Source organism: Scleropages formosus, chromosome 17 (genome assembly GCF_900964775.1).
Source record: "Scleropages formosus chromosome 17, fSclFor1.1, whole genome shotgun sequence".
Lineage (NCBI taxonomy): Eukaryota > Metazoa > Chordata > Actinopteri > Osteoglossiformes > Osteoglossidae > Scleropages > Scleropages formosus.
The window spans coordinates 24,756,962-24,784,390 of NC_041822.1; the positions used below are offsets into that span (position 1 = coordinate 24,756,962).

Sequence of the window (27,429 nt, forward strand, 5' to 3'; positions counted from 1 at the left end):
CGACGACACTTCCTGTAGGCGCTCGAAGGACCCAAACATGGTGCCTATAGCTGTTCTTCGATGTGCCTGTTTCATTTTCAACATCTTCGGCGCTCGGGGGAGCACGCAACATTTTAACGTTTCGATTATCGCCCCTATAATCCACGTGTTCAGATTTTTATGCTGTAACAGAGTGTATTTTAATAGAAAAATGAAAATCTTTGAGTATGCAGGTCTACGTGGGAAGAGCCGGCTTCGTGGCTGTTAAAACAGTTTTGTACACCAGGTGGCGCACAAACACAGCCGACTGAACGGCGATATTAATAAATGATATTCACACCCTTTCCTCCCCCGACTACACGAAGGCAATTTTTAAAGCTTCGTCTGCTGGTCATTTCAGCAAGAGGCTGCTGTAGAGCTTTCCAAAAAAAAAGAAAAACAATTCTCCTCCAGACTCTGGACCAGTTGCGCACTTTGAGGACGAGCGCGTGCAAATGACACTTGGGCAAAGAAAGGAGGTTTAGGACTTATTTCTACCAGTTATTGTATAGCGTGGTTAATTGGTTTCCGCTGGTATGTAGATGAGATCCGGCAGATGCGCTTATTTGGAAATGAGCGGTAACCACAGGCTGTGAGCGGTGCCAACCGGCACTTATAGTAATTAGGTTGCTGATGTATTTCACCCATCTCTTCTTGGGCATAGTAGAGTAATTCAGGGTAATCGCCTTGCTGGGGTGGGGGTACGGCAGCAGGATCGGGGCGTCCGTCTCAAACCCGCAACCTTCAGGCTACTACAGTGCGTCCTTAACTGCTGCGCCACCTGCTGTTCTCGCACGTGTCCGTCCTCCCACTGCGCCGCAAGGATGGAGTTTGTCCGAAATGCCAAAGTGCAGCACCTGAGATGGACCTAGAGCGCAGGAGGACGTGGGTGCGACGCGCCGGCTCATCTTGGCGGAGACAGAATCGAGAAGAAGCCTGAGATCATCACCAAGTAGGAGGACCACGGAGAGCATCACTGTTGAGGAGGACCACGGAGAGCATCGCTGAGGAGGAGGAGGAGGAGAACTCAGAGTGTCAGTGCAGGAGAGGACCACGGAGGAGAAGGAGGAAGAGGAGAGCATCGCTGGTCACTGGTCAGGAGGACCACGCGGCTCGTGCTCGAAGCGATGGCCAAAAACACGTCTCTCTATTTTCGCATCGTGGAGGGAAGGAATCTGCCCGCGAAGGACGTGTGAGTTTTACACCCCTCGTGCCGGAGTGTGCGGTCATGGAAGATTCACCTTCCATGACCGCACACTCCGGCACGTGTGATCTCTGTGGAAAACACACACTACACATTCAACGGAGATTAATAATTGCATGAATTAAGACGACCAAGTGTGATTAGAGGAAAACCCTTATTGATCAGATCAGAACTGACTAAAGGTTGCCGTTAATCCCGGAATACTTCAGTTTACGATGGAGCACCTGATTCGCTGTGGATTTTCAGAAACTAAAAAGAAAGAATTAAGAAAATAAAGAGAGAGAATTTCTGTCTATTTCCAGTAAGGGCGGAAAGCAGGAAAGTGAAGAACTGTGTATTTGAATATGCAAATTAACATGTTAATTACGAGAGGCGCAAAAAGTCAGCACTGATTAAGATCAAACACAAATGAAATGGATACATTTATCCCGCTATTTGTCCCCAATACTGTACATGTCATTGAGATGTTGACAGTTTTTCGGACACGTCCTCACGTGGAAGATGCCGTCGAATCCTTCCGCGAGCTCCGTGACCAAATATTTCCCTATAAATTGAGTGGAAATAAAGCGGGAAAGTTTGACTAATTTTTCGCAGCAGTTGTTGCCCACAGCGCCGGAACTTCCCGAAACTCGCCGTCACCTGTACAGAAAGTACATTAAAATGATTAAATTCCTGTCAATTGTAATATTACTGTCACCATCATCTGCACCCCCCCCCCCCCAGGTCCGGCACCAGTGACCCCTACTGCATCGTGAAAGTGGACAACGAGGTCGTGGCCAGGTAGGGATCGAATAGGACGGTGTGAAGGTCCGTAAAACTGGTCATTACGTAGAAACCTTTGAGTTTGATCTTAAGTTAATACGTCGATATGCGATTTGTTCGTATTCAGGGGTAAATGGAATTTCACTTAGATATAAGTGTACGTTATTGAAAGTTATTTTACCGGTCATTGTCCGGACAGTCCAGTGCGTCACAGTTTTATTTTTTGTAAAATATCCTGTACAATTAAAAAAATCGCATAATCAAAAAGAAAGTGATTTTCAAACAGACACAGCCGAGTTGATAACATACAGTAATTTTTTAAAATGCGGAATTGTCAATTTTATTGCATTATTTGTCATTCTGCTGTGTTCTGTTCAAATATTTTTATTCATTCTATAATAAGATTATTATGGTCTCACAGTGATTTTTAGTTATGCTAATAATGCATTGGAACGACCGGTCATTGTGTGTCTGTGCTCTGCCCCTCAGTGACACACACACACACAGAGACTCCTGGTGGTTGGGTGTATGAATGTGTCCCTGTGGGGTCAAACTGATGACCGAGTCACACAGCGGAGGCCTGTTCAAACACCCCTCTGTTGGGTGCAGAAACCCAGTGTGATGATTAGTGTTGGGGGGCGGGGGGCAGGGTTCACCGCGGGTTGTGGCCCCTCCGTCGCGTCCTTGGCGAGGGGGCTTTAAGGTCTGTGGTCCTGGGGCTGCTGTGAGCAGAGAACCTGATCTAGCAGTGGCCTTTAAATACACCAGGAGGTAACCATGGAGAGGGGCATAAATTATTGCAGGACGGCTTCTGGTGGAGATATGGGGGCGGTGGGGGGTTCGTTGCTCCTTGCGATGCAGCCTGTTGCTCTGTCAGGAGTGACGAATGCTGCTTGCCTCACAATCCACATCTACAGAGTTTGCGTGTGGAGTTTGCATGTTCTGTCTGTGTTTGTGCGGATTTCTTCCAGGTGCTCTGGTTTCCTCACACAGTCCAAAAACATGTTTCAGGTGGACTAGTGAATCTAAATTGCCGTGTGTGTGTGTGTGTGTGTGTGTGTGTGTGTGTGTATGTGTGTGAATGGATAAGTGTGTGTGATGGGCTGCCATCCTGTCCATGCTGTGTCCTGCCTCACATGCTGTGCCTCTAGGATAGACTCTGGACCACCGCTACCCTCCACTGTACAGCAGGATAATGATAATATATGGATATAGCACTGGCCCTAATTGGTCAGAGGGTCAACGCTTCATGAATATGTATTTGCATTTGCCCACCCCTCCTGCTGCCCCATTGCTGTTGTTCCTCTGATTGGATAACAATTTCACCTCATGGAATTTTTCCCAACATGGACATGATGTGCTGTTTATAAGTGTGATTTTGACGGCGCGGCGCAGTTTGTACTGTCTGGGTGAGGCTCTCACTGCAGTGTCCTCTTGTAGGACGGCCACGGTGTGGAAGAATCTCAACCCGTTCTGGGGGGAGGAGTTCACCCTGCACTTGCCCATGGGCTTCCACACGCTCTCCTTTTATGTCATGGATGAGGACACCATCAGGTAAGTGCCGCCTCCTCACTCCGCTCGTCCCCTTCTCTTTGCTCCGCCCCCTCGTTATGGCCCTCATTCCTCCCCTGGCTCCACTCCCTCACTTTGCTCCCTCAGGTTGGTTTCAGAAGCTGAAGAGGGCAGCTGTTGGTGAATTTTAATATTGGAAATAAAGTTGTATTACTATTAATATTATAAAATATTTTTGTGCAGTATATTGTATTCCCGTGCAGTATATTGTGTGTCAAACACTCCTCTACCCCCTGAGACATCTGCACTGGGTGACAGTGTCTGTGCCACAGCCTGACGTGAGTCACAGTCGCCACGGTTACCAGTTTGTTTATGGCCATATCTTTGGGGCCAAGATCAGCTTTATAAAGAAGTGTGAAATGTGAAAGCCTCTTTCCTGCTGTCACACACACAAACACACACACATGCACGCAGATGCAAACACACCTACCTCCCACTGTTTTCCCCCTTTGGTTTTTATCACATGGAGCTCTTGCCGAAACGTGTGTTACCTTGACACCGGGAGATGAGGGTGTGTACAGTAGCTGGAGTGTACTGGTTCCTCCACTTACAAACACTGCTGGGACCAGAAATCTGTTCATAACTCAGTTTGTTCATAAATCCAAAGTCACTATCAGTGCCAGGTTGAAATCAAGGAACGCTTAATAATGCAGGAGACCTTTAATTTATTTGTTAGGTTTTCTATAAATCTCAGAAATATTTGTAATAATGAAAAATACTTTTTCTCTTAGTAACATTTACAAATGTAAATATATGAGTAATAAATACCAAACTCAGTAATGAGTATATGAATTAATATTAGGAAAAAAATCTTCGCCCCATGTTGCTCGTTGCGAACCATATCACTCAAAGGAGAGAATAATGGCAAAATGTGACGCTCTCTGAAACATCCAAAGTGACTTCCAATGAGCTCTATGTAGTGTTATCAGCCCACACACCTTATTCACCGCGGTGACTTACACTGCTAGATACACTACTTACACTGGGTCACTCATCCAAACATCAGTGGAACATACACACTATGGGGGAACCAGGTCCAGGCATCAGGTCCAGACCCTCACTGGGGTTTTCGATGCCCCGGGGCAAGAACAAGTCCGGCATCCCTTACACTCCGGTGTCTACATTAATAGAGGAACACACAGATATATATATGGCAAACATTTTTAGGAAAGTAATATTTCAGTTAATGGACTGGCAGCTGGTAGCGTAATGTTTACAACACTGCTGCTGCCTTTGTACCAAATGGTTACTAGTTTGAGTCCCATCTCCAGCTGTAGCACCATTGAACAAGGTACTTACACTAAATTGCTACAGTAAAATTACCCAGCTGTATAAATGGGTAAATAATTGTAGATAACTTTAACTTTGTAAAGCACTTTGGATAAAAAATTTACTTTAAATTTGAAATGTTATTCATCTGTTATTATTTCTGACAACACAATTATGTGAACGTTGTATATACAGAGAACACAAATTTATACTTTAGTGACTGAAAACTGCACTTTTTTCAACACTGAAGCTGGTTAAGGGAGCAAATAGATAGAAACTATTTACAGTGTAGAGGGACACTTTGTTTCGTAGAAAACGTCCCCTACAAAGTCGTGACATTTCAAAGACGCGGGGCGTCCGTCTCTCATACATGACTACGTGTATAAGGAGGAGGATCTTCAGGTTTCCAATAAGTTCATTATTAAGCTTTTTTTAAAAAAAAAAAAAAAAAAAAAAAATTAATTGTAGGATTACGCTTTTATTTTTCACTTTTGGGAGCACAATTTGGTGTCCCCATAATTCGGTGCCATGGGCCATTGCCTGAGTTCCCCTGCCGGGTTTGGAGCACCACTGCCGCTCATGCCACAGCAAAGGATGCGCAGAACTACGTGTCAGTGTGTTTGACCAGGCTGCTCCGATATGTTTTATTATAACCCTGGCTGTACTATGTTTTATTACGTTTTATTATAGCCACGGCTGAGCTCTCTGGCTCCATCCTTCACGCACGTCTGGCTGTTTCCCATGTACATATTTAGTGAGAGGTGATGAATAGATGTTTTGAAATATCACTGCTGACCCTTTTCCCTCCATTCCCCCCCCCGAAGCCACGACGACGTCATTGGCAAGATCTCGCTGAGCAAAGAAGCCATAGCGTCGCAGTCCAAAGGTAGCGTGTTCATCATCTCGTCCCGTGATCTGCATGGATGTAGAAAGGATGTGCATCACCCTTCGAGAAGGACGGTCGTAGAGCTCGGGGCTGTTTGTGGAATCTCTCGAAAAGGAAGCCCACATGAGCTCATCTGCCGTTCCTCCACGTATTTTTATTGTACTGTGTTTATTTAGCCCATGATCTCATCCACAAAGACCTACGCTCGTTGCAGTAAAACACGGTACGTGCCGTCCCAGTGCAGCACGATAAGACGGGAGGCATAGCGGTTATACCTGTCATCTTGCGGTCGAAGGACTTGGGTTTGAATCCCACCTTCTGCTGTAGTATCCTTGAATGAGCCTGAGCTGATACAGTAAAATTACCCTGCTGTATACAGGAGCAAATCAGTGTATCTTAGTGCAGTAAACACTGCAAGTTGCCCTGGACAAGTGTGGCATATAATTGTTGATATGAAAACAAGTTTATCACATCATTACAGGAGATTTTGTTTCATTGTTTTCGAGAGACAATGGATGTACCCACAATGGCTCCGTTCATCATGTCCGCTCTTTAAAAGTCGACGTTTAATAAGCAAATAATTTAAAACTGTAAAGGACGTTTCTGGCAGAACTCAGAAAAACATAGACGGTGCGAGAGTTTATTAAAAATTATTGTAATTAAAATGCATTGCCTGCATGATCACTGGAGCTGCAGGAAGTCTGGCATGTGTACATGTGTGTGTGCGTGCGTGTGTGTGTGTGTGTGCGTGCGTGCGCCCGCCAGTGTGTTGGCCCGTTTCTCATCCTGCGCTGTGATGTAAACGTGGCAGCTGGTGGCGGCCTCCTGACAGGGGCCCTGCTGTGATGCATGCTGGGATTGTTCGTCTGTCCGCACCGCATCATTAGGGCTCGCAGACAATCTGAAAGGCTCCTCGGTAAAAAGTGCCATGACCCAGAGCATCATGGGACATCTTGAAGAACAACGAGCGGCGATACGCAGACGCCAGAGGTCACGTTCTCACTCGTTGCGTCTGCAGCTTGATTTATTTATTCCCTTCTTTTCTCATGTATTTACTCACATAATCACAGGAACCTGATTACTGACAATCATATTTTTCTCTATCGTTGTAGATAAAAAAAAAAAAAGAAGTCTTTACGTAAAAATCTGCTGAGTGCAACATTAGTCCCTCCTGTACGAAATAGAGGCGCTCATACGTGTTACCGGTGTAACTTGTCTGCGCAATGATAACGTATATTTTTAATGAGCCTTAGAGGTGGGCATGTGCCCTCATGTATAAAAGGCTTGTTGTTGCCATGGCAACACGACACACTGCCGCTGTATTCAGTGCGAACGCAGTGGACGGAAATGTAGGGACGTTCTCCAGTGAAGCGGGGAACGCGGGCGGAGGGGCTCGAATTGGCCAGTTGCTGAGCAGCCCACAGCGGTGCAGGTGTCTGTTTCCATGGAGCACAAAGAGTCGAAGAGCTCCTCAGACCGGCAGCAATAGACCATTACCGCGGTAATCGGGCGAAACACCCTGAACGGGTGACAGCCTGTATGGGGATTTTTTTTTTTGACTGCTGTAGTCATACGTATGGACACCTGTTCAGAAGAAACTCTAAGCTGTGTCAGTGTGAAGGACATGATGTTAAATATGATAACAGCACTCAGTGTGAGGGTCCAGGTGGGGTGAAGACCGAGGGGCGAACGTTTGTTCTTCGGTTGTGTCTCGGTGTCGCGCTCTGCCTCCTGTCGCTTCGCCGCACTTCTGGTGTCGTGATGAGTCAGGGTGACTCATTGCAGGGAGGTGGCCCCCTCCTGTGGAACCATGGGAGTTTGGCAGGAGAAGAAGGTAGAGGATCAGTGAGGTGTCCAACACGGCTCGGAACGTCCGTCAGCGTGTGTCTCCTCCATAGTGGTTCAATGGGAGGTTGAAGCAGATCCATGTTGGTCCAGTGGGAAGTTCTGAATCGGATCCGTGATGGTCCAGTGGGAAGTTCTGAATCGGATCCGTGATGGTCCAGTGAGAAGTTCTGAATCGGATCCACGATGGTCCAATGAGAGGTCCGTAGGCAGACATGGACCCTTTAGGTCAGGGGTGTCCAAACTACGGCCCGCGGGCCAACTGCGGCCCGCGGGTCAGTTTTTATTGGCCCGCAGCAAATTCTGAAAATATAATTGAATATGGCCCGCACATGGCGCTTGAGCTCAACTCTGTTGCACTTCTCAGTTTCAACACTAGACTTCAGTCACAGAAAAGGTGCTTCTCCACTAAACAAAATTAAGCAAAGAAAAATATTTACCACGAGTCACCAGAAATGGCAGCACCGAAGAAACGCAAGATAGCAAGTGAGTGTAGAAGATTTCAAACACGGTGGGAAAATGAATATTTCTTTAAAGAAGTGAGTTAGAAATACACACAGTAATCATGTGTCAATATGTCACCTCTTGTGTGTGGCCCGGGCCTTTGCTTATTTTTCTGTATTTGGCCCTCACCAAAAAAACTTTGGACACCCCTGCTTTAGGTGATTACGCCGAGAAGGCAGCAGTAACATTTAAAGTTACCTTTACAAAATGAAAAAAAGAAAAACCTCGCAATTAAATTCCACATTTTTCAGTTTTCTTTAGGTCTGTTTATGAATAATTTATTGTATTACAGTCAGATACAAGAAACAATCTCTACACTCTTTGTGTGTGTGTGGTCAGGGCTGGACAGCTGGCTCAACCTGAGGCGTGTGGACCCTGACGAGGAGGTTCAGGGGGAAATCCACCTGGAGCTGGAGCTGCAGAGAGACCCCCTGCGGACGACCCTGCGCTGCCATGTCATCGAGGCCAGGTGGGTGGTTTGGGGGGGTGGGGTTTGTTCCTTCAACATGGTAATTTCTCAGTGTACAGGAACACTGACATCACCGCTGACAAATCATGGGTCAGAACACCAGAATAAATCTGAGTCCAGATCAGAGCAGTTCCTGGGAAAGTCCTCAAGCTCGGGGCAGCAGGTAGCATAGTGGGTGGTGCTGTCAGAAGATCTTGGGTTTGAATCCCACCTCCTTAGCGCCTGAACTGAAACAGTAAAAGTTACCTTGCTGTACAAATGAGTAAATCAGTATAAGAAGCTTAGTACAAAAAATTAGTTATTCTTTTATCAGACCATTTTCTCCAAAGTGGTGGACAACTGAGAGAGAACAAAAGTGCATCTACTGTAGACAAGGAGCTTTAGACACACACACACAGACAGGGTTATGGACACAGTTTGTGTGTGTGACACCACCATGTCGCTGGTTCACACCCTTCCAGTATCTCCTATACAAGTGACACTCAAATAGCAGATACATAGATAATCATAGTAGGTGGTGTTGGACTTATTTATGGAGCTGTCAGGAGATCAGGAGAGAAGTGGCTCTCAAAGACATGGGTTTGAGACCCTTGTTGGATGCTGGAAGGGGCTCAGCAGCTCTGAGGGACAAAGGGAGCTGATTCCACCACACTGGGGATAAAACTGAGCATCACTGGTTGTTCAATTTTGGACCCATTGGAAGTGAGACCATTGGTTATCTAGAGGTGGAGGAGCACAACGTTCTTACTGGACTGTAGGGAGTGATCGGGTCCTGCAGGTGTCGGGGTTCGGATCCCTCTGCTGTCTTGTAGGCCGTAACTAGAGTGTTGAACTTGATAGGAGCAGCTACAGGAGGCCAGTGGAGAAAAGTGTGAACCAAACGAGTGAATGTCAGCGTCAGGGCTGGTAGTGGGTCGTGGGGGGAGCCCCGTGTGAGACAGTTGTTGGAAAACTTTTATTCCACCGCTTGTTCATTACAACTGTGTATGGCTGGGTGACACTCGAAACCAAGCGCGTATCCTCCGGGTGCTCTGGTTTCCTCCCACAGTCCAAAGATATGTGTCACAGGTTACGCTAAACTGCCGCTAATGTGTATGCGTGTGATTGTAAATGCAGTGAAATACCACGGTATAAACTGAGAACTGCTGTCTCTCTTTTCTCTCTCCTCCCCTTTACCACAGAGATCTGGCCCCTCGGGACATTTCCGGCACATCCGACCCGTTTGCCAGGGTTATTTTCAACAGCCGCAGCGCAGAGACGTCGGTGAGGGCTTTGAGGGAGCCCCCCCACCCCGTAATATTAATATCATAGAAGGCATCTGTCTCCCTGAAAGGCTGGGGGTCTGTCTAATTATAATGAGCCTGTTTGTCACTCCGGAAACGTGGTTAGTGCACTTTAGTCAGCCATAAACAAGGCCGCAGCGTAGTAATAATAATAATAATAATAAAGTAGGGTTTATCTGAGATTTATCCAAGTTGAGTTACAGTAACAGGTACAGTTAACTCCCAAGAGTTATTCACACATCAAAATACAAGTGAAATATAACACGCGCACACAAGCTATGGATGATTCACAGTTACCACCTCCTCTGACACATATCTTTGGACTGTGGGAGGAAACCAGAGCACCTGGAGGAAACCTACAGGAGCATGGGGAGAATGCGCAAAGTTGACCGAGATGGATTGGAACCCAGGTCCAAACCTACAGCCCAGGGAAGCAGCTGTGAGGCACCGGTACTACTTGACCCAGCACTTTACAGAAATCAGCGCCAAGCGGTCGGTGTGACTAATCTGAGGAGCCCGAAGAGCTCAAACGTTCCGTCCGAAGTTAAAACGCTGTGATGCGCAAAGCTTTCAGTTCCTCTGAGGTTTTTTTTTACATAAAAACTTTAAACTGTAACCTTCAGTTGTGTTCATGTGCAGCAGGCTTTGTGCAGATTTGCATTGTCATTTGGAAGTGTAGCGTTGGGGTTCGAGCCCTTGCTCTGCACAGGAAGGACCCGGGTTCGAATACCCCCTATTGCTGTGTAGTGCCCTTCATCAAGGTACTTTACCACGAACTGATACAGTAGAAATGGTTCATGCATGGATTCCTTTGATACTGAAATTAAAATCTGAGTAATTTGTTTTTGGAAAGCAGTCTCACACACACACACACCCACCGCTTTCAATTTACAGAACATCCAAACAGGTCCCTCAGTGGGGGAGGGCCGTCCAGTCATGCACTCATTCCAATGTAAGCAGTTTTAAACATCATTTTGTTTGTGATTGTTAAAAATCATTTTGACTAAATACACACACTTGTTAAAAATAAATAATAATGTTTTATTTTAACCCAGTGCAGTGTGGCAAGATAAGAATAAAAACAAGGAATATGATGATCCCTTGGAATTCCGCATTTCTAAAAAAAAAAAGTATTTTTGTGGGGTATTGAGAGCTGCACACTTGAAAATCACTTTAAATATTTAAATAGTTTGTTTTTTTTAAAGAATTTGCTTTTATTTTGCCAATTAACCAACCATTCAAGAGGAGAATTAATAACGATCAGTGTTTCCTTATCTAATTGGCAGTTATAATGAAACACTTTGTAATTATTTTTACAAATATTAATATTCATCATAATAATAAGAAGTTTCTTTCAGATAAATTATTTTAAATATTGGAGCAAAGCGATTTAACAATTTGCGGTCCACTTTGTCGATTAAAAGAAACTTTTTTTTTTTTTTAAAAATGCGGAGAATACACTCCAATATCGATCCGCTCCTTTGTATGGAGGGTCTGGACATTGCTGTGAGCCCCCCCCCTAGCTGTTCCCACACCCTTCCTGATGCCCCCACTGCTGTCTTTACCTGCTGCCACAGCCAGGCCCCGGTGCATGATGGGTACCGTTTGTCCTGCTGCAGATCATCAAGAGGACGCGTTTCCCACACTGGGACGAGCTGCTGGAGATGGAGCTGGAGCAGGGAGAGGTCACCGAGGACGCCAGCCTGACCCTGGAGGTCTGGGACTGGGACATGGTGGGCAGGAACGACTTCCTGGGAAAGGTGTGCCCCTCGAACCCGATGCCATCGCACAGTGGGGGTGGGGGGCAGACGGTGATGAGAGCCAAGCTCTCCCGGAGCTGCGGCGGAAGGGGCGTTGGATTCGGGACCGCTGCGAGTGCGTCTCACCTTGTTGTGTGTATATGTGGTCCAATAGGTGGAGATCCCCCTGCGTCGCCTGTGGAAGACCCCCGTGCCGCAGGGCTGGTTTCGTCTGATGCCCATGGGAACCACGGAGGAGGACGCAGGGTGAGGCTGCACCGCTTTCCCATTCATTGTTAGTTATTCATTTATTCATTAGACACTTTTCTCCAAACTGACTTCCAACAAACTCTGTGTAGTGTTATCAGCCCACACCCCTTATCCACCATGGTGACTTACAGTGCTAGATACACTACTTGCAATGGGTTTCTCATCTATACATCAGTGAAACCCACTCTCGCTGTCACTCACACACTATGGGTGGACTTGAACAGCATGTCTTTGGACTGTGGGAGGAAACCAGAGCACCCGGAGGAAACCCACACAGACAGAGGGAGAACATGCAAATTCCACACAGGCTGAGTGGGGATCGAACCCACGTCCTCTCACACCACCCAGGCACTGTGAGACAGCAGCGCTACTCGCTGTGCCGCCCCATCATTCATTCATCTAGCTATCTGACTCTTTTCTCTAGGGCAACTCAGGGTAATTACCTAGCAGGGTAATTGTTACAGTATCAATCCATGGTATGTACCTTGATCAAAGGTACTACAGCAGGAAGGTGGGATTCGAACCCGGGCCTTTTGATTATCAGGCTGACGCAGGTGTGACGCTGCCTTCACCGGCAGGTAACGTGTCACACATCCGACACATTGTTTACCGATGAATTTTTTATGGATCACAATGGACACCCAGGATCACAGTATCTCCAAAAGGACATAATGACATAATAATCTCCACGCTGAAATATATAACATTGCACCGAATAATTAGTGCCGTCGTGTATCGAATAAAATTCCCACATTTTAGCAAAGACACTTCATGACTGGTACCTAAAAAGAAACTAAAATCCACACCTGCAAGCTCAGTTTAAAAGATAACTTACCGCGGTAACTCTCCGCTCGGGGAGGGAAGTGGCCTGTTCCCACAGTGCTGCCACACACCTTAACCGCTTTTCTGGGCGTTCCCCTCACACGATGTCACAGCCCCGTTGAGACATTCTGACACGAAAGGACGAGAAATAACGAATTTTGCGAATAGAAAGAAAACACACGAACGACTACTAAGAAGTGTCCTGCACCGCCAATCCAATTCTTCCGGAAAAGTCCGGAAGCCCCCCCCCCCCGTCTCCGGCAAACATCTGCTGCCGGTGGTAATATTAGCGGGGCCTTGACACGGTCGTGGACCAGGGGCTCATTAGCAAGTGAGTCACCGTCTGGTTGGGGGTGGGAGCAGGGGGGGGTCACCATCCAAAAGTTAATGAGCGTTTCTGCTGTCCACACCTCCCGCTCCCCCCTCACTCGCACCCGGATCTCGCCCCTCTCACCATTTTTAACCGGCTTAATTTCACTTTGCTTCCCGTTCTCTCTGGAAATGCCACCAGAGTGTGTAGAAGTGTGTGCTCTGCTGCCCCTCGCACTACAAACGCTCCAGTTACCAATTCCAGAACATAGAAGTTTCTTCCAGTTTATTTATTTTAAACTGCAGTTGTTTTCTAAACTTTCAGTCTGTAGTGGAGCAGCTGTGACCTGTGTTTCCCTGCTCAGCCCACAGATGGCAGTAAAGAGCATCAAAGCGCAACTGGAGTGTGGATCCGCCCTCGTTCAACTCACCTCCTCGGTGTTTACGGCCGTGCCTGGTGTTCCCGACCGTCCGTGATCAATGACTAGATGATGAGCGTTGAACGCGTTTACGGGAGAAGCCGGTGAAAAATCGGTGTTGGATAGGAGTTTGTGGCGACGGTGCGCTTTTATTGTCGATCGTTTTTAATGAGTATTAATTTTAGTGTAGCTCGGAGTTCGTTAAAATATTCAACTAAAAACTAAAAGACCCCTTTGCTTCTGTGCTGGATTTTCTTGTCTCTCTACATATTTGCATTTTCTTGGTCTGCTAATTCTGTCTCTGTGTTGCTATGAGACGGTTCTGTTCCATTGTCAATTAAAAATGTATTTGAATAATAATGAATATATAATCATGTGGGGGGACGCAGTGGTGTAGTGGGTTGGACCGGGTCCTGCTTTCCGGTGAGTCTGGGGTTCGAGTCCCGCTTGGGGTGCCTTGCGGCGGACTGGCGTCCCGTCCTGGGTGTGTCCCCTCCCCCTCCGGCCTTATGCCCTGTGTTGCCAGGTTAGGCTCTGGCTCCCCGCAACCCTGCTTGGGACAAGTGGCTTCAGCCTGTGTGTGTGTGTATGTGTGTGTGAATATATAATCGGGGGCATGGTGGTGCAGCGGGTTTCGCCGGGTCCTGCTCTCTGGCGGGTCTGGGGTTCGAGTCCCGCTTGGGGTGCCTTGCGATGGACTGGCGTCCCGCCCTGGGTGTGTCCCCTCCCCCTCCGGCCCTATGCCCTGTGTTGCTGGGTTAAGCTCCAGCTCGCCGTGACCCCGCTCGGGACAAGCAGCTTCAGCCAATGTGTGTGTGAATATAGTATATCTGAATATTGAATTGATAAACACGCGAAAGGTCTTATAAAGTATTTTTTCTTTATCACAGCTGTTTGGAAGATGTTTACATAACCTAAGCCAGGAATAAATTCAGAGACATCTGCATTATTAACCTTCTATTGGTTGTGAGTGAGCATTAATAGTGACTTTGGAGTTATGAACAAAATGAGTTATGAACAGAGTTTGATCCCGGTCCTGTTTATAGGGTGAGGAGCCGCTGTGTGAACAGTCGCTTATCGGCAAACGGTCTCGCTGATCCTGATCAATCACACTGATCAGTAACAAACACACTGTCACTGAATGACTGCAGTGGTTCGCAGTGCTGGGAAAACACACCTGTCCTGCCCCCCCCAGGGGGAAGCTGGGAGCCCTGCGGCTGAAGGTTCGACTGGTGGAGGAACGCATCCTGCCCTCCGCGTGCTACCAGCCCCTCATCGACCTGCTGGCGGAGTCCGTCATCTCCCCTGCGGAGGTGAGTCTTGTTCGCGTTCTTCCGCAGCTCCGAACCCCCCTCGCTCCCTGAAAGTCCTGGGTTCGAATCCCCATTCCTGCTGTAGCACCCTTGATCAAAGTACTGACACCGAACACCCTCGGTAGCACATGGAGCTCCTCCCTGCCACCCCACCGTCATCGCCCCTCACTGCAACCCCTTGCAAAGCCAGCAGGTGGCGCAGTGGTTACAGGAGTTGCCTTCGTTAAGGTGCTCGATGTGAACTGATACAGTAAAAGTCACCCAGCTCAGTAAATAAGTGTAGAAACATGAAGTTTTAAGTCGCCTTGGTCGAAAAATGAACAAAGAAACACCGATATGGAGAAGAGCGCTGTGGGTTCAGAGCCCATAAATAACCGTGTGCCGACTGAGTGACACGTCGCTTCTTATTCTGAACTTCCTGTTTCCTGTGAATATGCAAAATCCCACGGGGGATTGTAACAGTGCGTGCTGCCTCCCAGGGGGATCAGGGTCCAGTTGCGCGGGCACACACACACACACACCCAGGTGTCCAGGAGGACAAACTGTCCAACGTCCTGTGTTCCTCTCGCTGATTTCGTTTTGTAGATGTCCGTGTTTTTTTTTTTAGGAAAATAAACCGATGATGTCAGAAGGCACAGAAATAAGACTTACTTAAATTTTGTCTTATTACTCACGGCAGTGGGAGGCAAGATCGAGCAACGTGCTCCTATTTATGCAGTTAGTAATTAGATTGTCAGTGGAAACCCTCACACACACACACACACACACACACACCCGTCGCAGTGAGCGAGCCCTGTCCTCTCTACCCCAGGAGGACGACGTGAGCCCCCTGACCTTGCTGGAGGACGTCACCACGGCGGAGAGCCGCCAGGATGTGGCCATGACGCTGGTGAAGATCTACCTGGGCCAGGGGCTCGTCGTTCCCTTCCTGGACTACCTCAACACCCGGGAGGTCAACCGTACCTGTGGGTCCCTGGGGATGCAGTGTGCGTGTCTGTGTGGTGAAAGGATTGGGGAACGGTGGAGGCTGTGTTTAGCTCGCTCACATCATCATTGTCATCATCATCGTCATCGTCATCACCAGTCATCTTGTCTCTAATCGTTGAACGCTAGCGGTTAAATGACTGGAGTCACAAAAACAGTTGAGGTCGGATCCTAGAAACTTTGCCTTTGGTTCTCATGAGATCCAAAAGCAGTCTGTACAATCATGGTTTTGTTCCCAGTGGGGCGGAATGAGCTCCCTGTGTTCCTCAGAGCTGCTGAATCCCTCCCACATTCGAGAAGGGTGTCGGACCCATCTCTTTGAGAGCCGCTTCTCTCCTGGTCTCCTGACAGCTCCGTAAATGAGTCCAACACCATCTGCTGTGATTATCTATGTATTTGCTATTTGAGTGTCACTTCTATAGGAGCTACTGGAGGGATGTGATCCAACAACGTGGCGGTATCAGACACGCAAGCTGTGTCCGTAATCCAGTGTCTGTGTCTAAAGCTCTTTGTCTGTTTTCGGTGTTTACTGTGAGCTGTACTCCACCATGGACAGAACTGTGTAAAGAATGAATGCACAGGTAAAGGGGTCCTGCTGTTGGACCCTTGAGTCGTTCCCGCGCTCACTGTCTGTCAGTGTAAACTACCCCAGTGTAACAGCGGACGACTGTGCGTTAAACACCTGCTCAACCTGCTAGTGTGAGCGTGTCCCTGATTTGAACCCGAGGCCCAGGGTTCGAATCAGTCCTGCTTCCACGCCCCTGCTGCCGTTCGGCGCAGCCGGAGCTCGGCTCCGACCGGAGGTGCTCACGCGGAGTGGGCGGAGCCGGCCCTCCGTTACTATATTTACCGCGCAGCAGCCGACGCTCGCGCTACACAGCCATTATTTCATCTTATTAATTTATATCCTTATTTTCAGCGCTCTTTCGACTTGCTCTGCCCTCACCCACCGCTTCCTTCTGCTTGCTCTTCGTCTGTGGCGTTAAACTGGGGCTCGGGGGGGGATGCGAAAAAGTGCAGAAGTTTCCATGGCAACTAACTGGGATGCAGATTCACGGGGGGGCCGACCAAATCAGACAGAAAAAGGCCGGGGGGGGAGAGGGGGCGGCGGCGGCACCCGGCGTTTGCCCACAGAGGTCCACCAACCTCGGCCCCGGGGGCCCCCCGCGAGACTCGCGTCCACGCGCCGGCCCCCCACCGGGACACTGATCGCGCGCCTCGTCTGATCCTCATAAGAGCATCAGTGGGATGCAGTGTAAACGTCCTGATCTCCCAGGAGACGCTGCTGATCGGAGCTCAATCCTGATTGGCTCTTAATTAGCCGACACCAATATTGCAGTAATTAACGTACCGGGGTTAATAAGTAACACTCTTCTTTACCCAGCGGACTCTGCGGAGGGACGCCTCGAGACATGATCTAGGTTCACTTGCTGCAGCATCGTCTCGTATTCTATGTCATTAGCATAAAGAGCATAATTAAATTAGTGAAATGTTCTCTTTCATGTTTCCTGATTATAATACATCATGTCTGAGTATTTCATTAAAACTGCTGCATTATGGGTAGGAAACTGTGTGGAGGAGCCGTGTGCATGATGGGTTGTCCTTTGGGGACAAAGGACCCGGGTTTGAACCGCACCTCCTAATGTAGTGCCCCTGATTACTGTACTGAGCTGATAGAGTAAAAATTACTATGTGGTACAAATGGGTAAATTACTCTAAGTGGCTTAACAGTGTAAATGGCACCGAATAAATGAATCGATGAAAACTATTTCGCTTAAATTACACTGACAGCTCAGTTAATTAATTAATGTGCCCGAGGAGGCAATTATTGTAAAAATAAAATTTAAAAGAAATAACAGTACACTGCAATGCTTACAGAAATATACAGAAACGGCCTTAAATAAAAATACCATGTGCGCACCAGTAAAACAAAGTAAAATGGATTTCAGTAAAAATTTTTTTGTCAGATTTTGTTTGCAAGTTGAATAGTCCTGAAATATTATCAGAGTATATTTGTTTAATAGTACAGATTTTTCCACTAAATGTGGGCGATATTATTATTAATAATAATAATAATAATAATAATAATAATAATAATAACAGGCATTTAGGTGGCCATACTCCATATTAGTGTACCGCCACAGCACTTACTTCAGTTCTACAAAGTATAGTTACCATGGATACTGATGATTGACGTGCAACTTTATAGCCGCTGCTTGTGTGAAATGTGTTCAGACTCTGTTGTGTTTGCTTAGATCATGTCTGACACGCACGCACACACACACATGCACACACACACACACACACACACACACACACACACACACACACACGTGTGATGCTCTTGATGGGGAACGCCATCCTGCTGACACGCATGTACAGACATTCCTATTATCGGCATGGCAACAGGGCTCATGTTTCCATGGCAACAGCCAAGTTTTCCTTCTGGGCGTAAAGGTAACGTGTAAGAATGAAAATAGCTCCTGTGTTTTATTTACTTTATTTACACTTCACCATTATTATTCATTACTTTTTCTCACACTTTTCTCCAGGGTCACAGACAGTGTGAGCTTTCTGCACTAAGCTACTTACACTGGTTTACCCAGGTTAAATTTCACCATACCAATTCAGGGTAAATACCCAGGTCAGGGGTACTTCAGCTCGAGGTGGGATTCGAACCTGGAACCTTCGAGTGCAACACGGGAGCACTAAGCGCTGCACCCGATGCTCACTGAACCGTTTTTAAATGTTTACGTTTACGTGTTCGAACGCGTTTACATCGTTCTGCGTCCGTGTATCTGCACTTGTGTTCAGAGCTCTGTCACTGACCCTTGACCCCACCCCCCTCTCCCCGCGGCCTCTCCGGACCCCAGCGGACCCCAACACTCTCTTCCGCTCCAACTCTCTGGCCTCCAAGGCGATGGAACAGTTCATGAAGGTGCGTCTCACCTGTCCGGCACCACACCCCCCTCCCCCTCCTGCGCTGCAGCGCCACCGTCCGCGGTGCAAGTGCAGCCGCGTCAGTCGTCGTGTGTCTGACTGCGTTTTATAACATGCGGTAGGATGATGTGGGTGAGTGATGTCATGAAATACGTATAATATTCAATATAGCGAATAACGAATCTGAAATTGAATACGATATTATCAGATCGAGTCATATTGATATGCAGTCATATCTACTGTGTGTTGGACATGATGTAATTGTCTTATGTCACTGTGCTGTGTGTGTGTAACTATAGCCCTGTGTTATTTTCCGCCTGTCCATGTATGTATGTAAGCGTGCGCGTATGCGTCCGTCCGTCCGTCCGTCCATCCGTCCGCCCGTTTGTTTTTACCCAGAGACACGGACGCTTTGTCAAGGCCTCTTCTCTGTGTTCCTTCCCCGTTCCTCTCGCTCGCACTCCACCCCGGCGGCTGTTCGGCAGGCGGTCGGGATGCTCTACCTGCACGAGGTGCTGAAGCCCATCGTCAACCGCATCTTCGAGGAGAAGAAATACATCGAACTGGACCCGAGCAAAATCGAACTGAACCGGACCAGGTAAGAGGGCGTCGGGCGGGAAGTGAAACCCACGACCTTCTGGTAACTGTAGCTCTACGTCCTCCCAGCTAGTGGAGCTCGTGGAGCGAACGAGTCGACCGAGAAATAGGCAGTTTTAAGAGTATACACACACGCACGCACACGCACACAAACACACACACGCGCGTGTGTCTGGTTTATACGCATACCCAGCAGTAAGGCTCACACTTTCACACTCAACAGTAAAGGAGCGACACCCATATGCTGAGTGCGACTGTGTGTTTTGTCCCATCAACGCCTCTCCACCCACACACCACGTGTCATGTGGTCCAAGCACTTTAACACATGTATAAATACGAGTGTTTCCTTTGACGCCTCGGTACAGGAATATATTTAGCTGAAGCCTTTGTTCGTGATCACATGTTCAACTTTACACTCATTCCTACAGCACAGTATTCTTACATTTATTTATTTAGCAGAGGCTTTTCTCCAAAGCAGCTTCCAATGAACTCTGTGTAGCGTTACCAGCTCACACACCTTATTCACCACAGTAACTTATGTACACTGCTAGATACACTACTTACACCGGGTCGCTCATCCATACATCAGTGAAACACACACTCTGTCACCCACACACTATGGGTGAATCTGAGCAGCATGTCTTTGGAGTGTGGGAGGAAACCAGAGCACCCGGTGGAAACCCACACAGACACAGGGAGAACACGCAGCCTCCGCACAGACTGAGCAGGGATCAAACCCATGTTCTCTTGCGACACCCAGGGGCTGTGAGACAGCAGCGCTACTCGCTGTGCCACCACGCTGCCCGGGGTAAGTACCTTGCTCAAGGGTACTACAGCAAGAGTTGGGATTCGAACCTGGTTCCTTTGGCTGCAAAGTGACGACTCTAACCTCTATGCCACCTGCTCTACTCCTGTGTACAGGGGGGCCCTCGACTTACTACGGGGTTCCTTTCCAACAACCCTGTCGTAAGTCGCAAACCCCCTTATACTGTGTTACTATGGGAACCATAAGGATATATAAACAATTAACATGCATGAATGCTACACAGTATCATAGGGCTTAATTAAAAAAAATAAAAATTTCACTACACTCATGCAATTATTAATGTTAAGATAATTCTAATAGAATTGGTATAAATTCATAATATGACAATTATAATAAAAGCATAAAGTCAGTACAGTGTCATAATTATATTTTTGTGCTGAGCTGAATCTGTTTTGTTTCTTCTTTTCTTTTCGCCATCGCAACCCTTACATTTTCGCTTGATAGACACTAAATAAAGTGACTTGAATGGAATCAAGAAGGAAAGAGAAAACGTGGATTTTCAGTCCCTGTGGTGTTCAGGGCGATGGACTCTAGAACCTTCCGGACTGTGTGTTTGGTGAGGCCAGTGTGGATTTGATGAGTAAAACACGGTACAATCACGCAGCACCGCTGTGGTACGCGGTACGGCAAACTACGGGACATGCGGAAAAATACATCGAGGGCACCAGGTGGCGCAGTGATTAGAACTCCTGCTTTGAAGCCAAAGAAGTCGGGTTCAAATCCCTCATCCTGCTGTTTTACCTTTGATGAAGTGACTTACCCTGAAATAATACAGTAAAATTACCCTGCTGGGTAAATGGGTAAATCGGTGTAGTTTGGTGTACAAACCTTATGCTGTGAGTCACCTTGGAGAAACGTGTCACATGGATCAATAAATTCTTATTGTTATTATTAATTATATTACAGCTACATAATAATAATAATAATAATAATAATAATAATAATAATAATTGCTCTCTCCCGGAGGCGCATCTCCTTCAAGGGCGTAGCGTCAGAGTCGGAGGTTCGAGACACCAGCGTGGAGCTGCTGCAGGAATACCTGACGTGCATCGTGGACTCCATCGTGGGCTCCCTGGCGCGGTGCCCCCCCGTCATGAGGGTCGCGTTCAAACACCTGCACAGGAGGGTGGAGGAGCAGTTCCCTGAGCCTGAGAACGAGGTATGTCATATGTATGCGCTCGCACACACGCGCACACACGCACACACACGCACACACACACACACACACACACACACACACACACCTGAACATTGCCCTGCCCACTGGGGGGTGACCCTCCCTCGCTGGAGCTTCATATTTTTAATACATATTAGGGTCACGCGGTATTTCTGAGCAGTAAGTGAAAGTGATAACTGTCCCCTCCTGGTGGACCCTGCCTCACGCCCTGTGTTTCGGGGATAGGCTCCGGACTACCGACACCCTGGACTGGACAAGAGGTTATCAATAACAAATAAATATTATTTTTATGGATATGCTGACAGTTCCTCCACTTTCCCACCTTCCTTTTGTTGCGTATCACAAGTTTTGTTTTCCCTTGAAGACATCTGACACCCCCCACCCCCCCCCCCCAGGATGTCAAGTACTTGGCCATCAGCGGCTTCTTCTTCCTGCGCTTCTTTGCTCCGGCCGTCCTGACGCCCAAACTCTTCCACCTGAGGGACCAACACGCCGACACGCAGACCGGCCGTACGCTGCTGCTGCTGGCAAAGGTACGAATGTGTGTGTGTGTGTGCGTTTTATTTCTTGAGCATACGGGACATAATAGGTACACAGACACACACATTACATACAGTAATGAATGAAGGGAAACTGCTCTGTCGTGTTCCGATAATTACTGTGAATTATTGAAGTAACCGTGTTCATTTTTAAAGGTACTTTGTGGTATTTTACCATAAATGAGCGTCAGTTGTGGGGCTCAGGACGCATGACCTGCGTAAGGAGGGTAGAGACCCCGACCCACATCTCCCTCTCCCCTCCTACCCCCCCCCCCCCGCCCCCCCGGTGTGCGGCAGGCGGTGCAGAGCGTGGGCAACCTGGGCCTTCAGCTGGGCCACGGGAAGGAGCAGTGGATGGCGCCTCTGCACCCACTCATCCTGCGCAGCGTCACCGCGGTCAAGGACTTCCTGGACAAACTCATTGACATCGACCAAGACAACGGTGAGACCCCCACCCCCACTCTCAGCTGCCCAGCGAAGAGAAGCGAGACATTTCAACGCCCACCATCCTCTAATGAGCACCTTTCTGAACAGCGCCGTGTACTTCTTGTGTGGCCCCGCTAGAGAACCGTAGTAAATCCAGGTAACTGGAGATGCGTCGGTTCTGCTTCCCAGCGCTGCTGCACACAACCGCGCTCAGCAGGGATCACCGCGGTAAACTCGGGCGTCGATGCGTAACGTTGGCTGTTACCTCCACACAAAGGCCTCCCGCTGAAATATTTATGGGTGCAGAAGAGCCGCTGCCATGGCGACCGGGGGGCCGGACTGCGCGCTGGCACGGGTCTCGCACCCTGGCATCCGGGCTCCCGCCGACAGGTCCTCGGGGAGACACGAGTGCTTAGGGAAGGCGAGGTGTTCATCTGAGACGATCGGGTGTGCCGTCCTTCTGAGGGAAAAGGTCCGGAAGGTTCCTCCGCACCCATCCATCTATCTATCCGTGTGTGTGTGATCCTCTCATTACGATCTTGCGCTGACCCGGCTCTGTCACCGAGGCTCTCGTTCTTGGGGGCTGTTTGCAGGAGGCGTCCCTCCATCGTGAGGGGCCCTGCGCACACACAGCGAGTGGCTGCGTCTCCGACCAGGTCTCGAACCTGCGCCCTTCTCCGAATAGCGGGAGCTGGCGGCTATTCGCTGTCCGCTGTTCATAGCGTGGAGGTTTTACCCCAAACCACAGGTTCCTCGTTCACTTTCTTGAGTTCCTCATCTAGTTTTCCTAAAAAAGAAAAAAGAGAAAGTGGAGTTTTTAGGGTCACGTGTTGGTAACACACACGACTGCGGTGCTCTGGCTCCCCCTTGTGGCCGTTGCAGGAAGGACCTCTTCACCTCTGGTCTCAAGGAACCATTGTTGGGTCCAATCCCTCTAAGGTTGGAGCAGGAGGGGTGAGACGCTGAGCCCGGCTGCTCCGCGGGCCCTTATTTCCCCTCGCTGGCGTTGTGGGTCCAGGAAATCCCAGTGTGTCAGTCAGCTATGGGAGTGGATGTGTTTCGAACCCATATGTGTCTGCGAGCAGCGCCGTGTGACCCGTGGCCTCTATCGCAGTTCCAGATGCGCAACAGCGTGCCGTCTTCCTGCCCTCGGTGACGCTGAAGGAGGGCTTCCTGCACAAGCGCAAGGCGGACAGCCCCCAGCTGCTCACGCGCTTCGCCTTCAAGAAGCGCTACTTCTGGCTGAGCAGCGAGAGCCTGTCCTACGCCAAGAGCCCCGACTGGCAGGTGGGCGTCGCCCCTTCGAGCCCCGCCCCCGTCACCCCCCGTCGGCCTCCCATCACCGCAGCCCGTTTCGGTCCGATCGGGTGAATCGCACCCATTTCTGGAACGTTCCGTTTGGGAGCAGCAGGTGGCGTAGTGGTTAGAGACGTCGTTTCCAGGCAAAGGACCCGGGTTCGAATCCCACCTACTGCTGCAGTACCCTTGATCAAGGTGCTTACCTTGAACTGGTACAGTAAAAATGAGCTAGCTGTATAAGGTAGGGTAAATCAGTGTAAGTTCCTCCATGTACAAACCTCACGTTGTGAGTAACCTTGGAGAAAAGTGTCATATAGTAAATATTAATATTAAAAATATGAATCACTGTCCCTTTCCTTAACCGCTTGCCCCGAACGGGGTTGCAGTGGTTCGGAGCCCACCCCAGAAACAAGGAGCATAAAGCTAAGATGGGTACAACATAGACAGGATTTTGGTCCATTATGTGGTATTATTATTATTATTATTATTATTATTATTATTATTATTATATCCTTCTTCTGCTGTACCCTTGAGCAAGGTACTTCCCCTGAACTAATACCGTAAAATTTACTCACATGTATAAACTGGTAAATTAGTGTAAGCGGCTAAACGTTGTAAGTCACATTGGGGAAAAGTGTCAGACAAACAAATAAAAAATAACAATAGCAATAATACTAATAATGTGGAATAATATTAATATTAAAATATATATATTTCAATATATTACAAAATATATTAAAATAGCAAAGATCTCATGTGCAGCTTCACTGTAACCCCTGTGCGCTCATGCCGTCGCTGAAGCTCACCTGGAGAAGAGCACCGGCTCAGGGTCGCTGTTAGTCGGCTGGGGGTCATTCGGGGTCGGGCTCTGCCGGTGCTGCCGTGACCCCGCCCATTTGGAACGAATCGGGACCTATTTCGGCGTGGCCGCGCGTGCGAAGGGAACGTCATTAGCGGCGCTCGTTCTCGTGAGGAGGCCCTCGTTCGCACAGCTGGGCCGGGGCGAGCGAGTGAGCGCGGGACCGAGAGGGAGGGGGGTCAAGGGGCCAGACGGTGGCTCTTTCTTTGAGCGATCGCCCCCCCAATAAAGGATATTGCAACACGCGTCACAAATCAGCGTGCGCACAATGGGCACCGCCAGCGGCCCGAACCCACATCTGCTCGCAAACACACACGCTCCCGGTGCAGGTGGTGCATTTGCACTTTAAAGAGGCCACTTCTTTCCAGTCCCCCTTCGTTGTCGTCCCCCAGTTGCTCCTCCCTGCACCACCCTCTCTTTACCGCGGTCGTCTCCTTCTCCTGTAGATCACCGCACCCCCCAGGGATCAGGGCACCGTGGACAGAGGTTCAAGTCTCGGTCTCAGGTTTGCATTCGTTAGTGTAGCCGACACTTTTCTCCAAGAATTCCAGCGGTAAACCACTGACACCAATTTCCCCTTTTGTCCAGCAAGGTAATTTTTACCGTATCACTTTAGATTAAGTGCCTCGATCAAGGGAACTACAGAAAGAGTTGGGATTCGAACCCGGGTCCTTTGACTGAAAGGCAACAGCTCTAACTAGTATACCCCCAGCAATAGCGCTGGCATCAGGTGAGGGGGTGATGATCGTGATGAGCAGTGTGTGTGTGTGTGTGTGTGTGTGTGTGTGTGTGTGTGTGTGTGTGTGTGTGTGTGTGTGGTTTCCAGGTGCGCTGCTCGATCCCTGTGCAGCGAGTGTGTGCCGTGGAGCGAGTGGACGAGACGGCCTTCCAGTTGCAGCACGTGATGCAGGTGGTGACGCAGGAGGGCGACGGACAGACACACATCATGTACCTCCAGTGTAAGGTACGGATACACCGCCCCCCCCCCCCACACACACACACACACACACACACACACACACACACATTTCCAGGGTGTGTTTCCAGTGTGAGAAGGGGGAGGCGACACATACGTGTGTGTTTGACTGCTTGTCCCTGCAGAACGTGAATGAGCTGAACCAGTGGCTGTCGGCGATCCGGAAGGCGAGCATCGACAACGCGGCCATGCTGTCCTCCTTCCACCCGGGGGCGCACCGCAGCGGCAGGTGGACCTGCTGCCAGCAGACTGACCGCACAGGTGGGGCTGGACACACACACACACTGCATGGCAACAATGATCCCTTTTTAAACTTTTATGTTGTTTCCATGGTAACAGAAAAGCATTACCAATTTAAAGCAAAAATTTCACAGACGGACGTACCGTAGTAAACAAGAGGTTCACGCACCTGAATGATTTTACTTTTTTACAAGTGCATTTTTACACAGTAACTACATAGTACTTTATACGGTACCACAGTACCGTGATTTCACTGCAATAACAAAGTGTGTCATATCGTGCTGTTTGTCTTTATTTATGTGTTATTTACTCTGGTACTTGACCCCAGACTGGCTGCCTTGTACCACCTGTGTGCCACTGTACCTGTCCTCTCATGCACTCTGTGTGTGTGTGTGTGTGTATGTGTCCCCACAGCTCAGGGCTGCAGCCGCACACACTCAGCAGTGACCCTGGGTGACTGGAGCGATCCCCTGGACCCCGATGCGGAAGCACAGACCATCTACAAGCAGCTGCTCCACGGGAGGGACGAACTCAGGTGAAGACACCGCGACGCCGGAACCGCGCGGCCCGCAGCGGCTCGGGTTCGAGTGCCGGCAGCGCTCGGAGCCGCGGTTCCCCGTGTGGCCTTTAGAGGGCGTTGCTCAGGTGACATGCGCTCCATCACTCTGCCCTGCTTTGTTCTGCTCAAGGAGCCCAAGAGTCTAAGTGGAGCCGTCACATTAAAGTGAGTGATCGCGGGGGTCCGACGGCTGCGAGACGGAGAGCGGAAGCGCGTCGGCGAGCCGCAGGATTTCATGACCTAAACGGTCGCGTGCGCGTTCGGCGTACAGCTCGCCGTGTCGTGCGTCTCGCCGGCATTTAGGTGACAGAATATAATTAAAGCGCAAGAAGCAAATTTGGGCGGCAGATCGTCCGCTCACTATTTCGTTACTTTGCTCCAGAGAAACACGAAGAACAAAGATGGCCCTCCTGTACCGTAGTATTTTCTCCAGAGGACTGTGTTCTCCTGTAGCCTTTCATGACCTTTACCTCGCTGTTGGCGATCAGTATCAGCAAAACACTGTGTGAATGTGTTCAAATGTGCAGCGTACCCATGTTTACCGTGCCCTGTGCACCCACCCCGACCCCCAACCCCCCCAACCCCCGGCTGTGCGGCAATAGGAGCCAGAACCAGGACTCCTTGGAAGCGGAGGCGGCCGTCGCCGGGAAGAGATCGAGTTCCGCTCTGTCCTCAGGTGACTCCGCCATCACCCCTTGCCAGTATTTGTATTCCTGGTACCTGCAGAGACGCACAACCGACACACAACTGACACGCCTGCCTTCGCTCGGGTCCCATCGCCCCTCTGACTGTAGCTTCGCTGTCATCAGAGCTGCTGCTGGGTATTGATGCTGCCGCTCTGCGTCTCCCTGTCCCCCCCGTCCCGCAGAGGGCGCCGAGAGCAGTCAGCACTTGCGTGCCGAGCGGAGGTGGGAGGTGGTGTCTCGCCTGCTGGCTGTGGTGCAGGACCTGGAGCAAACTCACCTGGCCTTCCAGCGCAGGGAGACGGAGGACGCTGCCAATCACATCCTGCCCCCCTAGATGGGCGGGACGAGGGGCGCCGTTCGGGAGGGGTAGCTTCCCCGCCTCCGCCGCTTGCTGCCCCCACCGCCAAGGTCCATGCATCGGGCTCTTGTTCTCGCCGCTGTGTCTGAGAAGCGTCTCCAGGCCTCCTGCTTTTCTTCAGAGGCGCCTCCCGAACAGAAGGGGGCGCTAAGAGAGTTTTCGTGCTGCAGAACTTTTGCGTAGAACCCGGGACCTTCCGGCTGGCGCCTGGATGTCCGGGCGGGACCCGCAAGGCACCACCAGTCTGGGGATCCGCTCGGGGCGGCACCGCAGCACCAG

The 27,429-nt window shown here is 49.3% G+C and overlaps 1 protein-coding gene across 1 annotated transcript; it reads left to right on the forward strand.

The window, feature by feature from the left end:
• The first annotated feature begins 1,145 nt into the window (after positions 1 to 1,145).
• rasal1 (RAS protein activator like 1) lies at positions 1,146 to 27,429 on the forward strand. Its single transcript, XM_029259731.1, has 22 exons — positions 1,146 to 1,210; positions 1,946 to 2,002; positions 3,425 to 3,538; positions 5,650 to 5,711; positions 8,400 to 8,529; positions 9,711 to 9,792; positions 11,432 to 11,572; positions 11,727 to 11,818; positions 14,567 to 14,684; positions 15,496 to 15,649; positions 18,542 to 18,606; positions 19,094 to 19,206; positions 20,998 to 21,190; positions 21,604 to 21,741; positions 22,045 to 22,189; positions 22,388 to 22,401; positions 23,305 to 23,460; positions 25,158 to 25,295; positions 25,433 to 25,568; positions 25,962 to 26,082; positions 26,634 to 26,782; positions 26,975 to 27,429. Exons 1-22 carry the CDS (start codon positions 1,146 to 1,148, stop codon positions 27,124 to 27,126), a joined length of 2,535 nt encoding a protein of 844 aa, XP_029115564.1. The 3' UTR covers positions 27,127 to 27,429.

Excerpts from the sequence above, each read along its gene's own strand:
- rasal1 (XM_029259731.1), top strand. The coding sequence starts at position 1,146 with ATGGCCAAAAACACGTCTCTCTATTTTCGCATCGTGGAGGGAAGGAAT. Across the intron at positions 3,539-5,649 it reads ATGGATGAGGACACCATCAG|CCACGACGACGTCATTGGCA; the intron begins GTAAGTGCCGCC and ends CCCCCCCCGAAG. Across the intron at positions 19,207-20,997 it reads ATCGAACTGAACCGGACCAG|GCGCATCTCCTTCAAGGGCG; the intron begins GTAAGAGGGCGT and ends TCTCTCCCGGAG.